Here is a 24,671-nt window from a genome sequence, read left to right as displayed (position 1 = left end):
CCAGCTCTGTGGCACAGCCAGACTCAAATGGGGGGATCTAGACCTCGATTTCCCAAGTCATAGCACAAAACTAGTACAGACTGAGCCTTAAAACCAGCCCCAAAGATTTTTTGTAATGAGGTAAATTACAGTACAAATGCAAATATTTCCTGGTATTGCAAAAAAAAAAAAAACACCCCACCAAATTCTACTTAAAACATGTAGAAGTACTTTCAATATTCAAATACTCAGAATCTTAAATAGTGAGAATTCTGGAGCTGTGCTGAGCAGTTTTGATGCTTTCATAATGGAGACATTTTTAAAATAAATTTTCCTATTGCTATTTTTAAGACTCAAATGTAATTCTTTTGATGGGTGCCAGACTGACAACATAAATTAGAATAAATATTTTCTACAGAATAGATACAGCATGACCAGTATCAATAGAAGGTGGCCCATACCATTCTGCCAATGTGCCACAATCCTCTTCTGGAAGACATAGTGTAGTGTTGCAGAGAAATTTAAACTCTCTCCTAAGAAGGCTAGTTAGCAATTAAGATTTTTTTTTTTTTCCTGCGTCCATCCTGCTTCCACACCTTACACCCCAATGTTGGCAACTCCAGTCCTTGAGTGCTGCAAAGCTGGTCAGGTTTTCAGGGCATCCACAGTGAATATGCATGAGATGCACATGGAGGCAGTGCATGCAAATGCATCTCATGAATATTCAGTGTGGATATCTTGAAAACCCAAACTGACGTGGTGCACTCAAATATTGGAGGTGCCTACCCATTCCTTAGACAGCCTTTTCAGCAATGGTGTGTTGTGGTATCAGTTCTCCTTTTTGTTTCAAAAGTGGTAACTCCTCTCCTGGCATGGTGTTGGACAAATTACCTCTGACCTCACATCTCTCCACTTGTGTTTTTGAGTTCTTTCATCTTATGTGCGGCTCCGATGCTGTTGACGTCAGTCTGGACTGCTTCCTATTGCACACAACACTGCCAGTACACTCATACTTCAAGGCTATTCCAAAATACTGCATGTGCACATATATGTCTCTAGGGATGTTCAGAGGAAAAATATTAGTTTTTGGGTTTTTTTTATTCTTTATAATACACCTTCATTAGGTTCATTAATTAAAAATAAAAATACTTTTATTGGTTTTATTTGTTCATTTGTTTACCGTTAATGTCGATGGGGAGAGCACTACAGCCTATTTTGGGCTCTGAAATTAGAGTTTTCTCATTAATTCTAGTAAAACTGGTGGATGGACATCATCAGAAAACTGAAGGCATGGCAACACATCAAGTCTGTCAACATGGCACCAAAAATGGCATGAATAACCTAAGGCATCGTAAAGGAAGAATAGAACTGTGGCAAATCTCAAGCCACATTATCAACCAAAACCTTAATTGCCTGGGATGGATATTGGCTTTGAATGGCTTGTCTTTTCTATTCTTAGCCCTCTGCATGCATTAGCCAGTGGAATCTCTATGTGTTTAGGTCCCTGCAGTCTGAGTGCTGGCTGCTGGAACATTCAGAGGTCGAGATCTCCATTGGTTACTCTTGCTGGAAAAGAGGTCTTTAAAGTCATCCGTTCTATTTCTCGGTGCATCAGTTCTGTAGCAGTTAAAGGTGTGGGGTGTATGCAAGTAATTAAGTCAGTGAAGGTATTGCCTCTTTTTGATAACAGTTTTGTAATTCTGTTCCGCCTTTCCAGAGCAAGTTCAAGGTGTATTACAGTTGAGGTACAATAGGTCTTTGTCCCCAAAGAACTTACAAGCTAAGTGGGTACCTGAGGCAACAGGAGATAAGTGACTTGCCCAAGGTCACAAGGGGTGTTGTTGGGAGAACCCTGTCTTCCCTGGTTCCTCCCTTGCTTTAATCACTAATTTGCTACTCCTGATTTCTAAATGAACCTGGACTGTGGATGTCTTTTGTGTGTGTATGCTAGTACTCATTTCCTTATCAGGGGTGGCTCAAGGCAACCTGCTGCCTGAGGTGAGGGATGAGATGGTGCTCCCCCCCCCCTCCCCAAAAGCATGATGCAAGTCAAATCACCCAGATGGTCCTGTGAAGGGAGGGGCAATGGTCCCCTTGGAGTTTGTCCCTTTCGATGATTTGAAATGCTGTGGGAAATGGGCAGGCAGAGGTCAGAGTTCCCAGATAAGAATGTCAGTGATGATAATTCTAGGAAGCTGGGAACCCTATCATCTGCTTCCCAACCTTCCCTAGCATCCTGGAATGTGGGAAATAAGTGAATGGCAAGGGTCTGCATAGCACACTCTCTCTCAGGGCTAGTGCAAGGATATTAGGCGCGCTGCAAACTTTACAGCCTTGCACCCATCCTCCCCAGCTCCCACCACCCACACAATAAAAAAAATTATGCAGTTATAATAGATTTTATATGAAAAAAAGGCATTCAAAATACAGTTTTCCAATGTAATAATATAACAACGTGGATATTTATATGCAGTGCTGTGTTGACAATGAGGAATCCATGCAAAAAAGACACTTGGAGCCCATATTGTAAAGTGTGTTGGGTTTGAGCTTGGCCCTCAAAGACATGAATAAACTGAAGTACAATTACATACCAAAATGACACTAAATGCCAGCACTCATAGAGTAAGAACCCTATGCATGAAAATGCAACACTGCAAATATTACATCAATACTATTAAGAAAAACAGAACAAGCCAGGCTGCTATAGATCCCTACACAGAAACTTCACGGTAGCAGAATACCTCATCATACTGCAGAAATTAGACAGATCCTTGCCAAATATAGAATAAAGTGACCATAAAGTACAAGGATAAATGACGGACAAAAAATGTACTGGAAACTGCAAAAAGCCAGACTCTGTATGTAATACATCAGTGGAAAAAATCACCATTCCTTATAAAACAAAATCAGAAAATATAAAACAATCATAATAAAACCATACTAATAAAAAAATAAATAAAAAAATACACATTTCAAGACAGCTGATGAATAGAATACCATTTTATATAATTTAAATTCATATACACATTTTAAAAAAGTTCCCAAAAGCCATTAAATATTTCAAAACAGCAGATACATCAAATAACATCCGATAATCATTAAAACTAATAAGGATAAAAAAATTCCTAGTTTCCATACCTGGAAACTTTTGACTTGGTCACCTTGAAATTATCATGGATTAGTGTAGGAAGGGGAGCTGTATACAAACTCTGTCTTCTCTCTCTCTCTCATAGGCTCACACTTTCCAACAAACATATGTTCATTTTCAAAACACACGCACTCACATACATGCTCGGTCACACTTATCACATGCTCAAATATTTAAATACACATGCTCACTCATATATATATATATATATATATATATATATATATATATATATATATATATATATATATATATATATATACACACACTCCAACTCTTTTGCACATGCTCACACACACATGCTCCCTCTTGTTCAACCTTCCCTTCCCTTCCCTCACTCAACTCTCTCTTCCTTTCCTCCTCATTCACTTTTACCCACTTTCCCTTTCTTTCCCTCTCATCCACTCAGCCTCCTTTGCTTCTTTTCCATCCCATATCATTCACTTAACCCCCTTCCCCATGCCATTCTCTCTCACTCAGCCCTTCCCCGCTCACACCCCACCTCTTTCCTTTCACCTCAGTCACCTTGTTTCTTTCCTCCTGTCCACGGGGCCTGGAATCTTTGTGGGCACGTCATAATTCTGTGCTACCGGCTCGGGTGGGGTGTCTTCCTACTTGCAGGCCTGGGATCCTGTCGGGCACGTCATAAACCCATGCCGCTGTTGTTAATGACCTTCTGCCCACGGGCAATTCATAATCCTGGCCGCAGCATGTCAGACTTCTGTGCTGCCTGCTCTAGGTTTGTCTTTCTGCCTGCGGGGTTCAGGATCCCCATAGGCATGCCATTATTTGGGGCGGTTGGTGATTTTTTTTTTCTGTCTGGGTATGGATTAAAAGTGAGGCAGCTGCTACAGGTGTGTTTTGAGGGGCACCTTTTGCCGCCTGAGGCTGCCGCTTCACCTTGCCTCATGATAGAACCGCCCCTGTTCCTTATAGTACCCTTATTAATTTGCCCTTGAAAGATGCCTAAATTATTTCATTGGTTCTAGCTACATTTATGAAAACAAAATTGTTCCTTTCCCAATTGCTTAGCTTGGCTTTTCTGTAATTAAGTTTGCAGTTCTCTTGAAGTCTGCAAGTATAACAATTTTGACTATATTAACTCGGTGGCATGGCCTGGGTGGGCCACGGCCCACTTACTTTGAGTTCAGGCCCACACAATCAGGGCTACCCAACACCTAATGAGGCCTGGCCACCATCAACTCCATCATCACGGTGGCTGAAGAAGAAGGCCCCGCCGAAGCAAGGCTGCCATGGGAGATCATCCCTGTGGCGGTGAAGAGGAAGTCCGGCCTCACCGAAGCAAGGTCGCCACGGGAGCCTATCCCCGTGGCAGTGAAGAAGGCCTGCCGGAGTAAAGCCCTGGCGGGAGCCTTTCCCTGCAGCAGCAGAAGAGGTTTGGTGGTGAGGCCCGGTGCGTGCAAGTCTGATAAGGGGAAGTGGGGGAAAAAAGAGACCAGGACCAACTGATGATAAAAATAAAAAAATCAGACGACAAAGGTAAAAAAAAAAAAAAAAAATTACTATTTTGCCTACGTGTGGCTAAGGCACAATATTGTTGCTAGCATGTAGTTTCTCTGTAGGAATTTGTAGCAGTCTGGCTTATTCTGTTATCCCAGTAGGTGGTGTATTAATATTCTAGGGCCTGGTGTAATGTTTGAATTGCTTCTTTTTCATAAGGTTGCTGTTATTTTGAGTCCTGAGAGTCAGTGCTGCTGTTATGGTATGGCAAGGTTCTAGGGGTGTGGTGTTTTGGCTTGGGTGACTCCAGAATTTATGTGTAGCTTTTTTTTTTTTTTCACCCCCCCCCCCCCCCCCCCCCCATGTTGGATTGTAATGTGAACTGTCGTAGTTTAGCACTGCACCTGCTGTTATGATTATTGCTATTTTATTGTAGTTATGGGATCCTTGCCTTTCTGGAAAGAGGATTCGTGAAATAATACATTGATATGTTTTATGACATGATTGATTGGATCTGATGTTTACATGTTCTTTGCTTTTTATCTGATATTCTGGTGTATTTATAAATTTCAATAAATATAAAATACAGATTAATAAGGAATTTTTAATGTTGGTAAGTGCTTCAAATAAGAGTTAAAATATTCTAACAAGTTTCACTCATGATGCATAAGGGCTGTTATAGACTATTTAGGAACCCATTGGAGTACAACTTGTTGGTCTCGGACCTGTATGCCTATAGCCCACCCTGGTTAACCTTGGGCCCACCCAAAAAATCAGTTCTGGCTAGGCCACTGTATGAACTATAAGGTCTTTGTAGTTTTTTTTTTTTTTACAAGAGTAGCTTGAGGTTGCTGTACTTTACCACTGCTTTCTCTGTGGCATTAGGCTGCGAGAAGGGTTTTGAACATTTCATTGAGGCAGTGTAGTGCATGAACTGTGGGCACATGTGTTTAGAGTTCGGCTCTTAGTTCATGTTGGTTTCTCGGGAGCGTTCTCAGTATGATGCTGCTTTTGTTTTTAGTTTCAGGTGCTGGTGACATCAGAGCAGTATTGCAGCATATTGGGAAAGGAGTAATTGGGGCTTAATTTGTAGAACGGTGAAGCAGGGAATTGGGGGAGGGAGGATAGGGGAGGGTGGAGTAGGAGAAATGGAGCCAAGGAAGGATGTGGCCTGTGTGAGGGGGAGGGTTCAGGTGTGAACTTTCTCTCTCTGTCTCCTAAAGGCACACTAGTATCTCACACACACAAATATGAACACACTTCACACTCTTAAACCTATCCCAGTGATGGTTTATCCCCAGCCCCCACCGGTGCTCAACCCACAGCCATTCTTTGCCCACCAGTGCAAAATAAGCACCGGTGGGTGGAGGACAACTAGGGGCTAGAGGTGAAGATGGAATGACTGGCAGTACTGCTCATAAGTTCCAAACCTGTGCTGATTCAACCCCTTCACCTGTTCACTGTAGAACAGGAAGGGAGGGGCTGGAGCTTGGGAGTAGAGCTGACCGCCCTCTACTTCATCTGCTTCAGCTCATCCTTCGTTTCCCTTTCCCTGCAGGCGGCCTGAAGGTTAGGGAGCTGGACCCTGCTGCTCTGCCTCTTAATTTTGAAAAGAAGTGCTGGAACTGCGTTCCAGGCTGTTTCCCCCAGAAATTAAGCCCTGGGAGTAACAAGTCATGCACACTACAATGAATTTGTAATTTGGAGTGAGTGTCAAACTAAAAAGTTGCTTAAAAGAGGGTTTGCGGGCTTCTAAACCATATAAGATGTGAATATTTCTGTTGCTCAAAGCAGACAGCTTTAGGCTGTATATTTTTTTTATTTTTATTTTTAAATTTAAGTGTTTTGAGCTCTTGACTCGGTGTTTTGCTCTATTTGCTTCTTCAAAAGTTAAGATGATACACCTGGCTTCTGTTTGTTATAAGCTGAAATTCTAGCATAGTGTGGAAAATGTTTGTAGGTTTAGTTTGGCCTGTCTCCTGCATAACTTTCTCAGGAATTTCTTTTTGTAATTTTTCCTCTCAGCTGGGGATTTTATTTTTCTATTCCTCTCCCTACCCCTCCCTTTACATATTTTAGCTGTAGGAAGTACAGACAGTCTGAAACCTAATTGTGCACATAGTATGAACTTATTGGAGAAAGAAAGCTGCAGCAAAATTTGAAGCGAAAAAGCACGTTTCAGAGGAAGAAAATGAAAGGGGGGGGGGGGGGGGGGGAAGAAGCCTGTGTCACGCAGAAATGGAAATTTTATTGCTCCTCTGGTCCTGATTAGAAGCAATGGAGAGGAATGTCTGCCCATTTCAGACATCCTTGGTATGAAAAACCGTGAAAATACTTTTGAAAACCCAGGGTTTAAAAACTCTAAAATGACTCGCCTGTATCTTATGACCCAGAAAAATCAGGTTTTTTTTCGTACCTGGTTTGTTAGTAGGTATTGAAAATTTAGAAGAATGACAGATAATTGTTTTTTGTTCTCCTTTCTCCTTATCACCTAGAGCCATTTAAATCACTTAGCGCACTTTTGTGAATCAACCTATATCATAATGCACGTTTATGCAAAGTCAGAAATATAATTCTCCAGTTTGTGTAAACAGATGCCTTTCAGATTTTCAAACTTCATATTTTCTTTGGGAGTAAACAATTTTGAACAGAAATGGCATTTTCTGTCTCTCCACTACACTTTTACTCAAGTGAGCAATATCAGAGTTTTCAAACTGCTAAGGAAATCAGTATGACTTCTTTCATTTTTTGAATCTGAGAAAAATGTTCATGTAATATCTGTCTTCAAATACAGTTGGCTTTTCAGACATCAAATTAAATGTTATGGAAATATATTGTCATTCTATTGATTAAAATGGTCAAACCATAGCATTTTTTATGTCTTAACGGGCCTGTCCACAAAAGCATGCTACCACAAATAACACACATTAACACACAACGATGCCCTTATTAGTGAATAAGCCCAAATAGAACTCACAGGAGCTGCAGTAAATTATTTGAGATTAGCATTAATATGTATTCTAGGGGGTAAATAGTCTTCTGCTTCACTGCTTCCAATATATAACTATTGATGCTTTAAATATTGTTTTTCTCTGTAGATGTCAATGTCCTCCTTCTCTATAGTGCCCATACGAGGACACTTTGCCAGTTAACTAAAGGCCTTGAGTTATAACATTCTTCCATGAGAAAATTGTGAAACATTAAGCTGCTGATTAAAACATCCATGAAATCTACCAGACTTGCTTCTAAATATAGATAAAAAAAAGTAATCTCTTAGAAAATAAGACTAAATTGTAGAAAATTTAAGTTGGTATAAAGTTGATAATATTACTTAGTAGTTTTATAGGAAATAGTTCTGTATTAATTTTTTGAAATGTGTTTTTAGATTTTGGGGAAATCAAACAAGTTCATAAAATTAAATTGTTACTGAATCTGTTAAAGAAAAGTTCTATTATGATTAACATTTTCAAAAAGTTAAAATTTTAAAGAGGAAAAAGTATCAGAACCAACAATGCTCAATAATTATAATCCGCAGGCTCTTGGCTGCAACCAGTATCCTATATCTGAGCACAGGTAAGATACTGGTTGCAGCCCATTGCGGGCAAGAGCCTGATGATTATAATTGAGCATTGTTGGTTCTGATACTTTTTCCTCTTTAAAGTTCTTTGTATAAAGAATTAAGTTCCCTTTGTGTTAGTTTTCTCTCGTGAGTAGTGGGACTTTTTCGCTCAATTTTTGTTTTGATTTTGATCAAAAAGTTAAAATGCCATTAGGGAACTGGCAGTGCACTTGGAGGTGACTGTTCTTACCTCTACATAAGATATGCCATGCTGAATCAGACCAGAGGTCGGAAATTCTGTTTCAGACAGTGGCCAGTCTTAGCTAACAAGTGCTTGGCAGATCCAAAGAGTATTTATTTTCATTACTTAAAAGATTTGTTGCCTGCTCTTATCCCCAGCTCAAGGCAGGGTACATAAAAGCAATCATAAAGTGAATGACAATACAACCGCAACAAATATAAGCAACAATCAGGGCAAAAATACAGATACCCAACAAAAATAATCCTGCTAGAGACAGTCTACAATAAAGGGTAGCTATAGGAGATTTGTTCACTTAGCTCAAATGCTTGCCGGAACAAAAATAACCCTCAGTTACTTCCTAAATATCCTCGTGCATGGGTCCAACCACTGAAAAGGCGCAATCACGTTTCTGTAAGATGTGCTAATCGTGGAGAACGTAACCTTGAGCAGGCTGCACTGCACAGATCTCAAGGCCCAGGGTGGGAACTAAATTTATAATAGAGCACAGACGTAGGGAAAGGCATTATGACAGCAATTAAGGTTCTGCACAACCACGGCTCACTACCTCAAAATTTATCAACTGACAAAAAACAAGTATATTTGAGGTTTAATGCTTAAAAGCATATATTATGAATTTATAACGCTTAAACAAGCTTTACCGGGGAAGGTATCAGATAGGAGTGCTCACAGTCTCACAGGCTCTTGCCCTATACAGGGCTACAACCCTTCTCATGTATCGGCACTGTTAAATCACGTCATTTACCATTACCCCAAGGTAAACCTGTTTTATGCGTGTTCTATAAAATCACCAAAAAAATTTTTCTTAAAAGATTTTGTCTTTTTTACCCGTGAAAACCAATCACCATTATATTGTTATGTGATCTCTCTATTCAATAAAATTAATTAATACTATAACTTAGTAAAATTACTTATCTTTTACTTATTGTGTGCTCATTTGTTATCGGCTGACTTCCTGCCCGACATTGCCAATGTTTCGGCGCATCAAATGCGCCTGCTTCAGGGGCTTACTGTTCAATATTCTACAAAAAACACATTTTCATTAATATCCTTTCATGAATACGTTTCTTAATGACTGAACACTCAATGGTACTCACTGTTTGCGTTGGCACTTTTTCACCCACTCTCTCACAGCGTTCAAATATGGCGCCTAAACACCTTCTCTGTCTCAATGCCGGAAATAAATATGCTCTTTATTTCCTGTCACGCATCGTTACAACGCCTATCAGCTGATTTGCCTAGAACACGGACCAATCGACCTCCTTATTGAGCCCATCTGGGGCTACTGTTTGTAATTTGAAAATCCATTTTTGCTCGTGTTGTAATAAACGTAAGTTTAAATTACCTCCTCTTTCGTCCTGTTCCATCACCTCTAACACTGTACTTTTCAAATTCCAAAAATCATGTGATTTATCAACACAATGTTGCACCAACGGGGCCTCCAATCTATTACGTTTCAATGCACTCTTATGCTCTATTAGGCGAGTTTTCAGCCTAAGACAGCTGAAAACTCGCCTAATAGAGCATAAGAGTGCATTGAAACGTAATAGATTGGAGGCCCCGTTGGTGCAACATTGTGTTGATAAATCACATGATTTTTGGAATTTGAAAAGTACAGTGTTAGAGGTGATGGAACAGGACGAAAGAGGAGGTAATTTAAACTTACGTTTATTACAACACGAGCAAAAATGGATTTTCAAATTACAAACAGTAGCCCCAGATGGGCTCAATAAGGAGGTCGATTGGTCCGTGTTCTAGGCAAATCAGCTGATAGGCGTTGTAACGATGCGTGACAGGAAATAAAGAGCATATTTATTTCCGGCATTGAGACAGAGAAGGTGTTTAGGCGCCATATTTGAACGCTGTGAGAGAGTGGGTGAAAAAGTGCCAACGCAAACAGTGAGTACCATTGAGTGTTCAGTCATTAAGAAACGTATTCATGAAAGGATATTAATGAAAATGTGTTTTTTGTAGAATATTGAACAGTAAGCCCCTGAAGCAGGCGCATTTGATGCGCCGAAACATTGGCAATGTCGGGCAGGAAGTCAGCCGATAACAAATGAGCACACAATAAGTAAAAGATAAGTAATTTTACTAAGTTATAGTATTAATTAATTTTATTGAATAGAGAGATCACATAACAATATAATGGTGATTGGTTTTCACGGGTAAAAAAGACAAAATCTTTTAAGAAAAATTTTTTTGGTGATTTTATAGAACACGCATAAAACAGGTTTACCTTGGGGTAATGGTAAATGACGTGATTTAACAGTGCCGATACATGAGAAGGGTTGTAGCCCTGTATAGGGCAAGAGCCTGTGAGACTGTGAGCACTCCTATCTGATACCTTCCCCGGTAAAGCTTGTTTAAGCGTTATAAATTCATAATATATGCTTTTAAGCATTAAACCTCAAATATACTTGTTTTTTGTCAGCAATTAAGGTTCTGCATCACAACCTTTATATTTGATTCTGCAGTGTACAGGCAACTAGTGAAGTGAACAGAAGACTGGGGTGATCTTTAATACCAGTACCAGTTTGTAGTCTCACTGCTGAGTTTTGTAGTTTGTGCCCTGATGACATTTGCTGGTGTTTCAGTTAAATAGCATTATAATAGTCCAGGGTCATTAAGAACAAATCTAGTAATGCAGTCCAAAAGTCTTCATGGCCCAACAATGTTTTCTGAATGTGTAGTTTAAAAAATGCAACTTCACCACAGTTTTCATTGACGCATACAAAGACAGATTCTAGATACCTTAATTTCTAACTTGCACTACAATTGGAACACTTCTTATCCACAGCTTAAGACAGGGTAGTCTCTTCCCTCTCTCAGGTCTGGCCGGAAGACAGATTGCGTGCATATTTTTCTGTGTAATTAACAGCATCAGCATGCTGATTTTGAGGGCATTTGTGGCATATTTAAGCTCATATATGGGCCGATACAGTAAAATTCGCGGGAGAGCCGGCACTCCTGGGCGCGTGATTTAGTATTCAAATGAGGGCCCGCGGTAATAAGGAGGTGCTAGGGACACTAGCGCATTCCTAGTGCCTCCTTATTGGCAGAAGCGGCGGCTGTCAGCAGGTTTGACAGCAGACACTTAATTTTACCGGCGTCAGTTGTCGAACCCGTTGACAGCCACAGGTTCGGAAAATGGACGCCTGCAAAATTGAGCGTCAGTCTTCTAATCCGCGGGCCATGGGCTGATTTTTTTTTTTTTTTTTTTGGGGCCTCCGACTTAATATCGCTATGATATTAACTCTGAGGGTGTACAGAAAAGCAGTTTTTTTTTTTTTCCTGCTTTTCTGTACACTTTCCCGGTGCTGGCTGGAGTTAATTTGGCAGGAGTTAATTTCTGAGAGTAAAATGTGCAGCTTGGCTGCACATTTTACTTTCTGGATCGTGTGGGACTAATAGGCTCATCAGCATGCATTTGCATGTTGCAGGCACTATTAGTTTGGGGGGGGGGTGTTGGCCACGCGTTTTCTATGCGCTATTACCCCTTACGCATGGTCAAACAGGGGCTAACGGTGCGTTCAGTCGAGCGCACCATACTGCATCAGCCCGATACTTGGAAAGATGACAAAGAAATACAAGAATAGTTGTGCTGTTTCTATTCAAAATAAAAGTGACATTTCACAATTACGTTTGTAACATATGTCTTGATACGTTTGTTGATTTTTGTACTTGGTAAAATGTTTATATTTTAAATACAGTTAAAAAAAATATGAATAGGGAGGAAGTGATGTCATCGCCCATTTTGGCCACAAGTCCGGAGCTTCCGACCCGACTTTAGCTGAATCCTCCTGCATTAGCTCTCCGTGGTGCATAACTGTGTCCTCTGTGCATCCCAGCAGTCCTCTTTAGTGGAGGAATTGCTTGCACAAAAAGAAAGTCGATTTGCAAAAGTTCTCTTTTACAAATGCTGCCACTGCACAGATAAATGCGGGCCCTGACAGTGGTTTGCCAGCCAATCACGTGGCATCGGAGGTGAGCAGTGCACTCGGGTGTGAGGCAGGTGATGACACGCCGACCTGGGCTGATTTTATAAGCTGGTTCGGGGCCTTGCGAAAGGATATGGCGGGCCTGAAAACTGAGATTCCAAGGCCTGCTCATCGAGAATGAATCAGACATCACCTAGCTGGGGAGGCGGGTTGAGGATATAGAGGTCCGCCTGGAAGATCAGACTTCAGAGTTGGCTGGCTGTAAGCTAGCCCAAGATAAACTTTTTTACAAACAAATCTGAAATTACTGAATTGTATTGAGGACTTGGAAAATGGGTCCAGGAGAGGGAAACTAAGGTTCCATGGTATACTGGAGAGCCCTGAAATTGCTGACTGCAAGAAAGTAGTTGCTGGCATAAGTGAGCAAGTTCTGGGATCGTGTGCAGAAACATTGGAGATCTCTGTGGTGAAATTGAAGAGAGCGCACTGTGCCTTGGGGGCTATGCACAATAACCAGCCACGTGACATAATAGCCTGCTTTCACAGTTTCTCTTTGAAAGAGGACATTGCTCCAGTGGCCACAAGTCTGGGTCCCTAACGTGGAAGGATCACAAGGTGGAAATATATCAAGATTTAGCAATCTCAACCATATGCAAGCGCAGGGAATTCAGAGAGGTCATTTCTGCGCTTGGTGGGAACAACGTCCAATACCGGTGGCTTTTCCCATATGGCTTGAGCTTTAGTATAACTGGAGTGGCTTCCTGTGTTACAGCAGTGACTAAGGCAATGGATATCTTGCATGCCGCTGGTCTGGAAGTAACATCTTCAGCTCACATTGCACCTATACCCAGAAGTGGACAAATGCGTAATGACACTCTAAGATGGCAGTGAGTGGACAGGGGAGGCAGACATCTTCGGAGACATTCTGGCTTTTCGCTTCTTTCCAGGGAGCCCCCACCTTGAACTGTTTGGCCCTCTTGAGTTATAGGCTGGTTGATCCATACTGGAGCTTAAGTGTCTCTGCATTTCTGCATTTTACCAGATGCTTTACCGTAGATTTGCTTAGCTTTTGGTTGAGTAAAAAAGGGAATCCTCTCAATTTATGTTCCTTTACTAATGGTTATGTTGGGGTTGGGGTGGAGTGGAGTGGCTGGTTGGCACGATATCTTCACTCTGGTGGATCACCTCCAAGAAGAATGGGTGGTGGATTTATGTTAAGGGGATTTTGGGATTGGAGGGGAGGGGGAGGTATGGGTGGTTGAACAGCTGGTGGGGTTTGATAGTCATAAGAAATTTCCAGAATGGCAGGGTTACATATAATTTCCATTAACACTAAGGGTTTAAATACCCCAATCAAGAGGAAACTATTATTTCAAGAGGCCAGAGGTTTACAAACTAATGTTATCTTTTGCAGTAAACCCATTTACTCAAACGCACAGAATGGTTATTGTGGGATAGGTCATTCCCTCAGCAAGCAGTACTTGGCCTCTGCCACGTTAAAAAGAAATATTGTGGAGTGGGTATTTCGTTTGTGAGTACATTAGTAGTAGATGTCAAGGATATTAGATGTGATGCTGAGAGCAGATACATTGCTCTTAAAGTCATGCTTGATGGTGAATTGTTTACGTTCCTCACTATGTATGACCTGAATACAGAATAAGGTCTTTTCTTTAAATGTATTTCTGCTCTTTTGGAGGATTGGGCGGAGGGTCACGTTATAGTTGGAGATTTTTAAGCTAACTATATACCTGTACTTAGATAAAACTAGCCCAGGCGCAGGAGATTCCCGACATCACAGACAGGCATTTAAAAATGTAATCTCTGATCAGGGTTTAGTTGATATATGGTGTTCTGCACAGTTAATACTTACTTGTCTCATACCCACCAGTCTTACTCATGTATAGATTTCTTAAAGATTACATCTCTGGTAGATTTGACCACTGAAGCTAAAGTGGGCACCACTACCTGGCCTGATCATTCCCTGATATGAGTAGCACTGGACTAAAGAGTAGGGAAGTTGGATAATGTTTCTGGCGCTTGAATGATAGCTTGGATGATAAATCTTTTAAAGATTCCTTTTTCAGATGATATACAAGCATATTTAGACCTCAATCAAGGGACTGTTTGAAAGTCGTGATTAGGGGTAAGCTTATTGCTAGGGCCACTTTCCTTAAGAACGAAAGAAATGCCCATTGGTTGTGTCTTATGCAGTGTATTGCTAACTAGGTGTGCTAAGTCATAAGCACACTTTGGACCCCCGGAAGCTTGAGGAAATGGAGGCTGCAAGGAGGGAACTACAGGCATTAGATCTGGCAAGGATGGCATTCCAATTAGATATGCTTAAACAAAGGCAGTTCAAGTTTAGCAATAAAGCGGGGTGGTTGCTTGCCCGGAAACTGAAGGAGCAAGCCGCACAATCTCTTATCACTAAAATCAAGGATTTGTCGGCAACATTTCTCTATGAATCTGGGGATATAAGCAAGCAATTTTTGGGTTTTTATGAGGAGCTTTATGCATCTGAGAACAGGATATTGATTTTTATTCACAGGATGTGGAACTGCCCTCTTTGCCGGATAGGGTTCGTGTGCTATTGAATAAGGAAATCACTCATGCTGAAGTTTTTCAAACTATTCAGGACCTAAAGTTAGGGAAATCACTGGGTCTGGATGGGCTTACGGCCAAGTTTTATAAAACATTCCATCCTGTGGTGATCCCACCTTTGCTGGATATGTTTAATACCCTTAGGTGTAAAGGATCAATTTTGCTGGATTCTAATCTGGCCAGGATAATTTACTAGCTAAAAGCGGGATGGATCCTACACTCTGCGGGTCTTGCAGATCAATATCCTTGATAAATATTCATGTAAAAATTCTTGCCAAGATATTGGCTACGCGGTTGTGGATAGTAGTCCCCTTTCTTATTCATGAAGACCAGTCAGGGTTTGTACCTGAGAAATTGGCCTCTGATAATGTGTGTAGGGTCTTGGAACTGATCTGGCGGGCACAGCATAACCATACTCCTTTAGTACTATTAGCTACAGACGCTGAGAAAGCATTCGACAGGGTACATTGGCCATTTTTATTTAAAGTCTTAGAGAAAATGAACTTAGGTCCTGCCTTTATTAGATGGCTTCAGTGTCTATATGTGAGCCCCAGGGCTTGATTAAAAATCAATGGGGTTATTCATTGCCTTTGGAGGTTGAGGGCATCTCCCTATGGGCATTGCTTCTAGCTTTTTGAAGAAGAAATTTGAAATTCTAAATTCAGGAAAAGAGAACCCCACTCTCTTGCGGTGATACCTAAAGGTCCCTCCCCCAATTTAGAAATCCTGAGGCGATTTCAGTGGTCCCTCCGAATCAGAGATAGGGACTTCCTCCGGTCTCCATTCTCGGCATGCTGTGCCAACATTAGTTCCCACTCCAGTTGGGGCACTGGGCAGCACTTAGGCTTTTTTCTTGCACAGCACACGGTAGGTCACAGCGGCTGTTTTCACGTGCTCTTCTGCATGTTCTGCTGCCCTCTATAGGCCGTTGTGTGTGCAGTGCGTCGACTCTGCATGTGCGTTGTGCGCTTGGTTTCTGAGCATGCTTTTTACACTCAGACTTTTTTCTGTGCTTAGCTCGGCGCACAGGTTGTGGGTGTACCTTGCCGCAATTTCTTCTAAGCGCTTATTTTTTGGGCGCATTTCATTTTTGTGTGAGTTATTCCGACGCACATTTGCCACAGTGATGGCGCGGGTAAGCAAGAAGCCTAAGCATCTTCCTACTTGTGTTGCCTGTCATATTAGGCCTTCTTAGTCTGACCTGGCTTCTAACCTGGGCCAGCACTGCTCAGACGCTCAGGGAAAGTTGTCGTCCTCGGATTTTGCTAAATCTGGCTCTTCCCATTCTGATGATGGGTTGGCGAGGGCAGTTCTGTGGGACTAGCTCTAGTTCTTCTGGGCTTGGTCTGGACCCAGCTGCTTTTTCTTGGGTGGAATTTTATCAAAGTTTACAAGTCTTTCTTCAGGCGCAGTCCTCTGCTTCCCCCATTTCTGTCCGGTCAGACCCTCAGCTGGTGGCTCCTCCCTCTTCCAGTCCTTTGTTTAAATGCCGGAGCTTGCCTCTGCTCCCTGTGGGTGTTCCTGACAGGAATATGGATAACACTGATGATGTTTATCCTGATTCCCTGGAAGATGGGGAAATTCCTCCAGGGCTGGAACTGTATCTAACCATGTTGTTCTCTCATAGAGATGAAGTCTGCCCTGATTTCCCAGACCTTGAAACAGCTGGGTGACCCTGGTTCGGATGCCATGTCAGAGCCGAGGAAGAATCCCATTTTGGTTCTTTAAGTAAAGCTTCTTGCTTTTTCCCTGTGATGGATGCCAATCAGGAATTGATTGATCTGGAATGGAATGCCCCAGAGGCAAATTTTAAAGGGGATCGGACATTGGAAGGCATGTACCCCCTAGATCAGGCTGAGAGAGCTCGTTTGCATTTTCACAAAGTGAATTCTCTGGTATGTGCAGTTTATAAGCGGACGATTATCGCCGTGGAGGGAGGGAGAAGCCTTGAAGATTTGAGGCTATTCTTAAGCAAGCCTTTGAGGCAGTGGTGATAAATTCATAGATTGCTTCCTGTTGAGCCCTAATGGTGAGATCTTGTCTGTTTCTCAGGAGGTTGAGTCTGGAGGGAATTTCAGAGTGGTTAAGGAGCCTGCTGCCAGCTTTTTAGCAGATGCAGACTGTTATTTGATCCGGACCTTGGCCAGAGGAGTGGCTTTGATGATAGCGGCCAGGCGTCAACTCTGGTTGTGAAATTGGCTTTGGAAGTTGCGTCAGCTGACCAATCTTACCAAGATGCCCTTTAAAGGCTTGCTTTAGTTTGGGAGTGAGTTGGAGAAACTGGCCGGTAAGTGGGGGGGGCGAGTCTCTGGTGCCTCGGTTGCTGGAGGATAAGAAACAGTTACAGCGACCTTTTTGGTATAAGTGTTCGTTTCCGAGTTTTCAGGCATTTTTGATCCTACAGAGGGACAACATTTCAGCAGACTCGGTCTTTCTGTAGGTCTCAGTGCTTTCGTCCCTCAACAGCCCAAGAGAGGAGCAGACTCAGTTGGTTGGACCTACCCAAGTTTCCCAATGAAGGCTTACTGACCCACCTTCCGGAACAGGAAATAGGGGGACGTGTCTCTCTCTTTTATCAGAGGTGGGTCGAGATCCAGTCAGACCAGTGGATCCTGGAGGTGATATACAAAGGATATGCACTAAAATTTCACAGTATTCTTTGGGACTTATTCATGGTGTCCCCTTTTCCACTCTCTGCAAAAGAAGCAGGCAGTGGAGTTCACACTTCAAGGCTCCTCAGACTGAGGGCTGTGGTTCCAGTGCCCACGTCTCAAAGTATGGGATGATATTCCATTTATTTTGTTGTTCCCAAGATGGAGGGCTCCTTTTGTCTCATCCTGGAGTCACCTTCAAGTGAAGGTCAACCATCACTTGAAGGTGACTCATTTTTGAATGGAAACCTTACGCTCTGTGATAATGGCAGTGCAGTCTGGGGAATTTCTGACCTCCTTGGACATTTCAGAGGCTTACCTTCATATTTCCATGCGATTGGAACACCAACACTTTCTACGGTGTTGGGGTGCCATTATCGGTTTCAGGCACTGCCTTTTGATCTAGCCATCACTCCCAGAACATCTTCCAAGATCATGGTGGTAGTAGTGGCAGCCTTGCGAAAAGAAGAAATCCTGGTGCACCCGTATTTGGATGACTAGCTGATTCGAGCCAAGTCTCAGGAAGAGAGCCGCCTGGCGACACACAAGGTGATCTCCTTATTGCAGGAGCTCAGTTGGGTGGTGAACCTGACCAAGAGCAATCTTCAACCATTCCAGTTGTTGGAATATCTGGGGGTCTGGTTTGACATGGGGCAGGACAGAGTCTTCCTACCGGAAGTTCAGATCCAGAGATTGATGTCTCAAATGCATCAGTTGATGAACACCATACGCCCAGCGGTATGATCCTTCCAACAGGTACTCTGACAGCCTCATTAGAAGTACCATAGGCAAGGGTGGCACTCTCTGGTATCTCATTGGGGCCCGCAGTCTCAGGATTATGCAGTTCGGCTCTGCTTGCTGATGGAAATCAGCTCCTACCTCCAGTGGTGGTTGCAGAAGGATCATCTGAGAAAAGGAGTTCCCTTGTCCTCTCCGGCCTGGTTGGCACTCACGTCAGATGCGAGTCTCCACAATTGGGGGCTCACTGTTGAGTTAACGGCCCAGGGGTGCTGGAATGCCGAAGAGTCCCACTGGAACTTTAACCGCCTGGAGGCTCAGGTGGTACAGCTGGCATGCTTTGCAGTTCAACCACAGGCTGCGGAATCGAGCGGTTCGCGTGATTTTGGACAACGCGGCGACTGTGGCCTATATCAATTGCCAGGGAGGAACCAAGAGCCAGCAAATGTCGCAGGAAATAGACTAGCTGATGGAATGGGTGAAAGAACATCTACAGATGATCTCTGCCTCTCATGTTGCAGGAAAAAACAAAGTAAGAGCGGACTTTCTCAGCAGGGAGAGTCTGCTGGGAGAATGGGTGTTGTTAGCCAAGGCGTTTCGGCTGATTATGGATCGCTGAGGCCTTCCGTTCCTAGACCTGCTGATGACTTCTCAAAATGCGAAGGTTCCTCGATTCTGCAGTAGAGATCTGTGGTCCCTGCGAATAAACGTTCTTGTACAGGTCTGGCCGGAAGACAGATTGCTTTATGCCTTTCCTCCGTGGCCCTTGCTGGGCAGGATAATTCGCAAGATCGAAGGCCACAGGGGGCTAGTACTTCTGGTAGCGCCGGATTGGCCCAGGCATCTGTTGTATGCGGATTTGCAACGTCTCCTGGTGGAAGCCCCTCTTAGTCTTCCATTACACATGGATCTGCTTCATCAGGAACCGGTTCTTCACGAGGATCCAACTCAATTCGGTCTTACGGTTTGCCCCTTGAGAGGGCTCGCCTGTTAAAGCGTGGTTATTCCTCTGCGGTGATTGCCCCTTTGCTCCGCACTCGCAAGTGCTGCAATTCCTTGGCTTATGTGCGTGTTTGGAGAGTTTTTGAGGCCTGGTGTGAGGAGAAGGGTGTTATTCCTCGTTCAGTTAAGATCCCACATGTTCTGGAATTTTTTCAGGATGGGTTGCATAAAGGATTGTCCCTTAATTCCTTGAAGGTACAGGTTGCGGCTTTTGCCTGTTTTAGAGGCCTGGTGAATGGTGTTTCTTTGTCGTCTCATTCTGATGTGGTCTGTTTTTTTTGAAGGGAGTGAAGCATCTTAGGCCTCCTTTGAGGTTACTAGTTCCATTGTGGTATCTTAACTTGGTGCTGGAATTTTTGGCAGGCCCTATGTTCCGACCACTGCATAGCCTTTCCTTCCAGTTTTTGACCTTAAAGACAGTGTTCCTAGTGGCGATATTTTGTGCATGTCTAATTTCTGAGCTGCGGGTCTTGTCTTGCCAGGAGCTGTTCCTTTGGGTGACTCCAGGGGCATTACAGCTGCATAATGTTCCAGCCTTCTTGCCCAAGGTGGTCTCAAATTTCATTTGAATCTGTCCATTTCCTTGCTGTCCCTGGATAAAGTCAGGGACGCCTCCTGCACCCCTTGGATGTCAAGAGACTTGTTATGGTATCTGGAGGTTTCTGAATCTTTCCAGAAGACTGATCACCTGTTTGGCCTCCATCATGGAAGTAAGCAGGGCGCTTCAGCTTCGCAAGCTACAATAGCTTGCTGGATTAAGGATGTGGTCACGGTCACTTATGCGGATGCTGAAAAGCGGTAGCCTATGCAAGTTCAGGCTCATTCCACTAGGGCTCAGGCAGTGTCATGGGCAGAGGTTAGATTGTAGTCTGCTCTCAGTATCTTCAGAGTTGTGACGTGGTCCTCCTTACATACTTTTTTCCAGATTTTATCTGGATGTGCAGGCCCGGGAGGACGTAGCCTTTACATGTGTGATGTTGACTGGACTGCAGGCAGCCTCCCACCCTGTTGGAGAGTAGCTATAGTAAATACCACTGGCCCTGAGTCCATCTGTCTATATGCTAGGAAATGGAGAAATTACTTACCTGATAATTTTGTTTTCCTTAGTGTAGATAGATGGTCTCGACTTCCCACCTTTTGGCTGCCGCATGGGTGTGTCAGTAGTCCTCCTGTTGGGCTCCGGCTCGCAAGGGATTACTGGTAAATGTTCATTCAGTCCCAAGATTGTGATGCCTAGATTCTTATGTGAGTTCAGTGTTTCTTGTTGGTTGTGTACAGTTATGGTTGCCTGTTTCTAATAAACAGGTCGATACAGTAAAGTGTGCTCCGTCAGAGCGCACTGTCACCCTGCTCTGGACGCGTGTTTTCCCTTACCCCTTATTCAGTAAGGGGAGGAAAACACGTGGCCCACCCGCGGCACCTAATAGCGCCATCAACATGCAAATGCATGTTGATGGCCCTGTTAGGTATGCCCGAGCGATCCAGTAAGTAAAATGTGCAGCCAAGCCGCACATTTTACTCTAAGAAATTAGCGCCGCCCAAAGGTCGGCGCTAATTTCTTCCGGCGCCAGGGAAGTGCACAGAAAAGCAGTAAAAACTGCTTTTCTGTGCACCCTCCGACTTAATATCATAGCGATATTAAGTCGGAGGTCCCCAAAAGTAAAAAAAAAAGTAAAAAAAAAAAAAATTTTTGAATTCGGCCCGCGGCTGTCGGGCCGAAAACCGGACGCTCAATTTTGCCGGCGTCCGGTTTCCGAGCCCGTGGCTGTCAGCGGGCTCGAGAACCGACGCCGGCAAAATTGAGCGTCGGCTGTCAAACCCGCTGACAGCCACCGTTCCAGGCCAAAAGGAGGCGCTAGGGACGCGCTAGTGTCCCTAGCGCCTCCTTTCCCTCGTTTGCACCGCGTCAGCTCATTTGAATACTGAATCGCTCGCACCGGCCAAGGGCCGGTGCGTGCGCCGGGAGAGCGGGCGTTCGTCCGCTCTCCCATGGACTTTACTGTATCGGGCTGAAAGTGTTTTGCTAGTCTGTCTACAGTTGCTTTTGGAGAGAATAGTGACAGGCTGGGGTCACTGCAGGAGTATATATACTGTGACGTTAGCTTGCTCCATCCCCATCTGATGGCAGGGAAGCATAACCCACTGGTCCTATCTGTCTACACTAAGGAAAACTAAATTATCAGGTAAGTAATTTCTCCAGTAATACTTATGAGACTGAGGGGCTGATGCAATAAGATGCGTGTTCAAACAGGTGCTTGTATTAAGCACCCATTTTCCTAATGCGCACAGCCACATCCCGTGGGCGCCCAATGCAGTATGAAATGAGGTGCTGTATTAAAAAGGACACGCTAGAGAAAAATTGTGCATCCCTAGCGTTGACATGCATCAGGTGCCCAGAATTGCAACGGGCGCGTCTGTTTCATCCCACTTCAGGCCAGTTTTGCTTCTTGCTATATTGTGTGCATATTTTGTGTGTAAAATGTGCGTCAGAACTTTTTTTTTTTTTTTATGTTAAGCCATTACATTATACCTCTTATTTTTAAACACCAAGCAGTAGATACTGAAGTAGGAGAAACTACTGAGGACAGTATTTTTAAATTTCTCATGAGTTCTTGACTTGCGGATTTACTTAATGCCAGCTCCGGGGCTGGAGTTAAATTTGCCATGTTAAAAAGTGTGCATTGGGCACCCAGCAATTTTCTCTTTTGGAGGGTAATAGCTAATATCTTCATCTACATGGAATTTACATCTGATGAGCACTATTGTTTATGCGTTTGTTTTGGATGCGCTAATCTCCTTATTACATCAAATGCTAGTCTAGCACGTCCAAAACATGCGTCCAACCTCACATAAGCCTGTGCGCTAGGCTGGATGCACCTTATTGTATCAGCCCCTGAGCTGGAGAAGAGAATACTAAGATCATCTCTTGATGGTGCTCAGTGTCTCACCGTAGTAGTGCTTTTGCTTGCAAACATTCAATTCCTTGATGCACATGCATTCACATTCTGCATGTCTTCAGTTAGGAAGGCCATTATATTTGTATTTGTAGAAACAACTCTTAGATTTAGATGCTTGCAAAGAAGAGTTTTTGGTTTTTTGGGGGGGTTTTTGTGTATAAGTGTATTTTTGAGTTGAGCAGTGTAGGTGTTTGCTACAAAATTAGCCCTTCCTTCTTTGTCAATTAAATGCAGACTTCTAACTTTCGGGCCGATACAGTAAGGAGCGGTAGGAAGAGCTGCGTTGGTGCCGGGCGCACCTGCGTTTGCCGCACACACAGTCCTGCTCACCTACCGCTCGATACTGTATTTAAATAGCTTGCAAATGCAAGCCACGTCCAAGAAGCGTCTGTGAAGCGTTAGGCCCGCGCAACCCATTTTACTGCATAGGCGCTTAATACAGCGCCCATACAGTATCCTGGGTGCGCTGGTACCTGTCATTTCAAATGACAGGCACCAGGAAGTGGATCCCAACTTTAACCCATGAAAACCTAAAATCCTCTCCTCCCGAAGCGGCTCGACATGTGCCAACTTACCTTTTGTTGCTTTTCAGCCCTTTCAACCTTATCTGCCGTCCTCCGGAGGGGGCAGCTGGCGGCGAAAGCGGCTCGCAGCGGTCCCCCCCGCGCAGGTCCCGGTTCTCCTGGCTCGGCCCTCATCTGCTTAAGGAAGTCAGGTAAGAGCCCACTGTTCTGTGCCCTCTCCAGTCACGGAGCGAGCGGAGCGAAGCGTACTTTCATTGGCCTGAGCGCCCGTCAATTTGGGCGCTCCAGCCAATGAAAGCACGTAGACGGGCGCGCGTGACGTGAAGGGCGCACATAGACGTCACGCGCGCCCGTCTGTGCTTTCATTGGCTGGAGCACCCAAATTGATGGGCGCTCAGGCCAATGAAAGTACGCTTCGCTCCGCTCGCTCCGTGACTGGAGAGGGCACAGAACAGTGGGCTCTTACCTGACTTCCTTAAGCAGATGAGGGCCGAGCCAGGAGAACCGGGACCTGCGCGGGGGGGACCGCTGCGAGCCGCTTTCGCTGCCGGCTGCCCCCTCCGGAGGACGGCAGGGAAGGGGCTGAAAGCAACAAAAAGTAAGAAAGCAACAAAAAGTAAATGTCGAGTCGCTTCGGGAGGAGGGGATTTTAGGTTTTTAGGTTTCCTTTTGGGGGAAAGTTTGCCGTCTACCCTTACCCCCTGCCTCTAACGCAGGGGTAGGGGTAGGCGGTAAATTAGCAGGTTAAACGCGTGGCAAAACGGCAGGGTAAAAAAGCGATAGTCGGGGCGCGCGTTACTGTATGGGAGGGAATAGCTAATTCGATCGTTTACATCTAATATACATGCCGCGGGCGGAAGGGGTTACCCGGTGATTTAAAGAGGCAGTAAGAATCGGTTAAAGGGGATTGTGTATCGCAGGAAGGGCTAACGCGGCCGGAAAGTGAGTAGAAAGCGGGTTAGGAGCGGGGTAACCGCGGCCGCACTTTACTGTATTGACCTGATACCTTGACATCACAAGACGTTAGAAGTAGCCCCATCCAAATGAAAAAGTTTAGCGCTAAGAGCCGGGTTTACTCAGGAGTGCTAAAACATCAGGTTTAGTCTAGGGAATTACCAAGGATTTTCTGTAGATTAAGGTTAATCTAACTTTCATGGGAGGATTCATTTTACATGTATTAATTATAGGTAAAGGTTTGAGAAGCCTTAAATAATATAGTAACGTGATAGATAACAGTGCTCTCCCTCAACGTGTTGTGTAAATTTTGTTTTGTGATAAATGTGTTTTGTATGACGACAACATTTTTGTAATGTTTCGGTTTCAGGAGTTTTAGCATATTCATAGTCTTTATTACATAGAATACTTTGAGAATAGAAGCTACATTTTTAAATTGAATCTCTCTTTTTTTTATGTATAGATTTGCTTGTTTCCTTAATACATGATCAAATATATGTTCAACAGTACTGAATCATTTTGGGAATTTTAGGTTCTGAAAACATGCTTGTAGAATATATGGAATATTTCTTGTCAGTCTTGTATCTTTAAATTACTATAATGTTTGAAATGTTACTGTTTTCACAGGATCCCTACCAACAAGGCACTGTAAGGACATACATTGTCCAGAATCCAGTTCAGGTATGTTCGTAATAAAATAAAATGCATTTTGGTCTTTCTATTCTTCTATTGCTAAGCGCTTACGCTCTGTCACTTCTTTTCTCCTTTCCCATCTCAGGCTGAAAGTTATACCATTCTGTTGTCATGCCCTATATGTGGGGAAAATATTACACACCATACAAGTGCCATAGCAATCTGAAGCATTTAAAATACCAGAATACATGTATTTTTGCAATT

General features: G+C 43.5%; 1 protein-coding gene across 1 annotated transcript in view; it reads left to right on the top strand.

Moving 5' to 3' along the window:
• Nucleotides 1-24,671, top strand: part of POF1B (POF1B actin binding protein) — a 180,029-nt gene that overhangs the window by 40,072 nt on the left and 115,286 nt on the right. The window contains exon 2 of the mRNA XM_029606586.1: nucleotides 24,402-24,455. Within this exon, the coding sequence (XP_029462446.1) occupies nucleotides 24,402-24,455 (54 nt within the window). The remainder of the gene's footprint in view (nucleotides 1-24,401; nucleotides 24,456-24,671) is intronic.

This window comes from Rhinatrema bivittatum, chromosome 6 (assembly GCF_901001135.1).
Source record: "Rhinatrema bivittatum chromosome 6, aRhiBiv1.1, whole genome shotgun sequence".
NCBI classification, from domain to species: domain Eukaryota; kingdom Metazoa; phylum Chordata; class Amphibia; order Gymnophiona; family Rhinatrematidae; genus Rhinatrema; species Rhinatrema bivittatum.
Note: the sequence above shows the minus strand (reverse complement) of the source record. Positions and strands in the feature narration are given on the sequence as shown.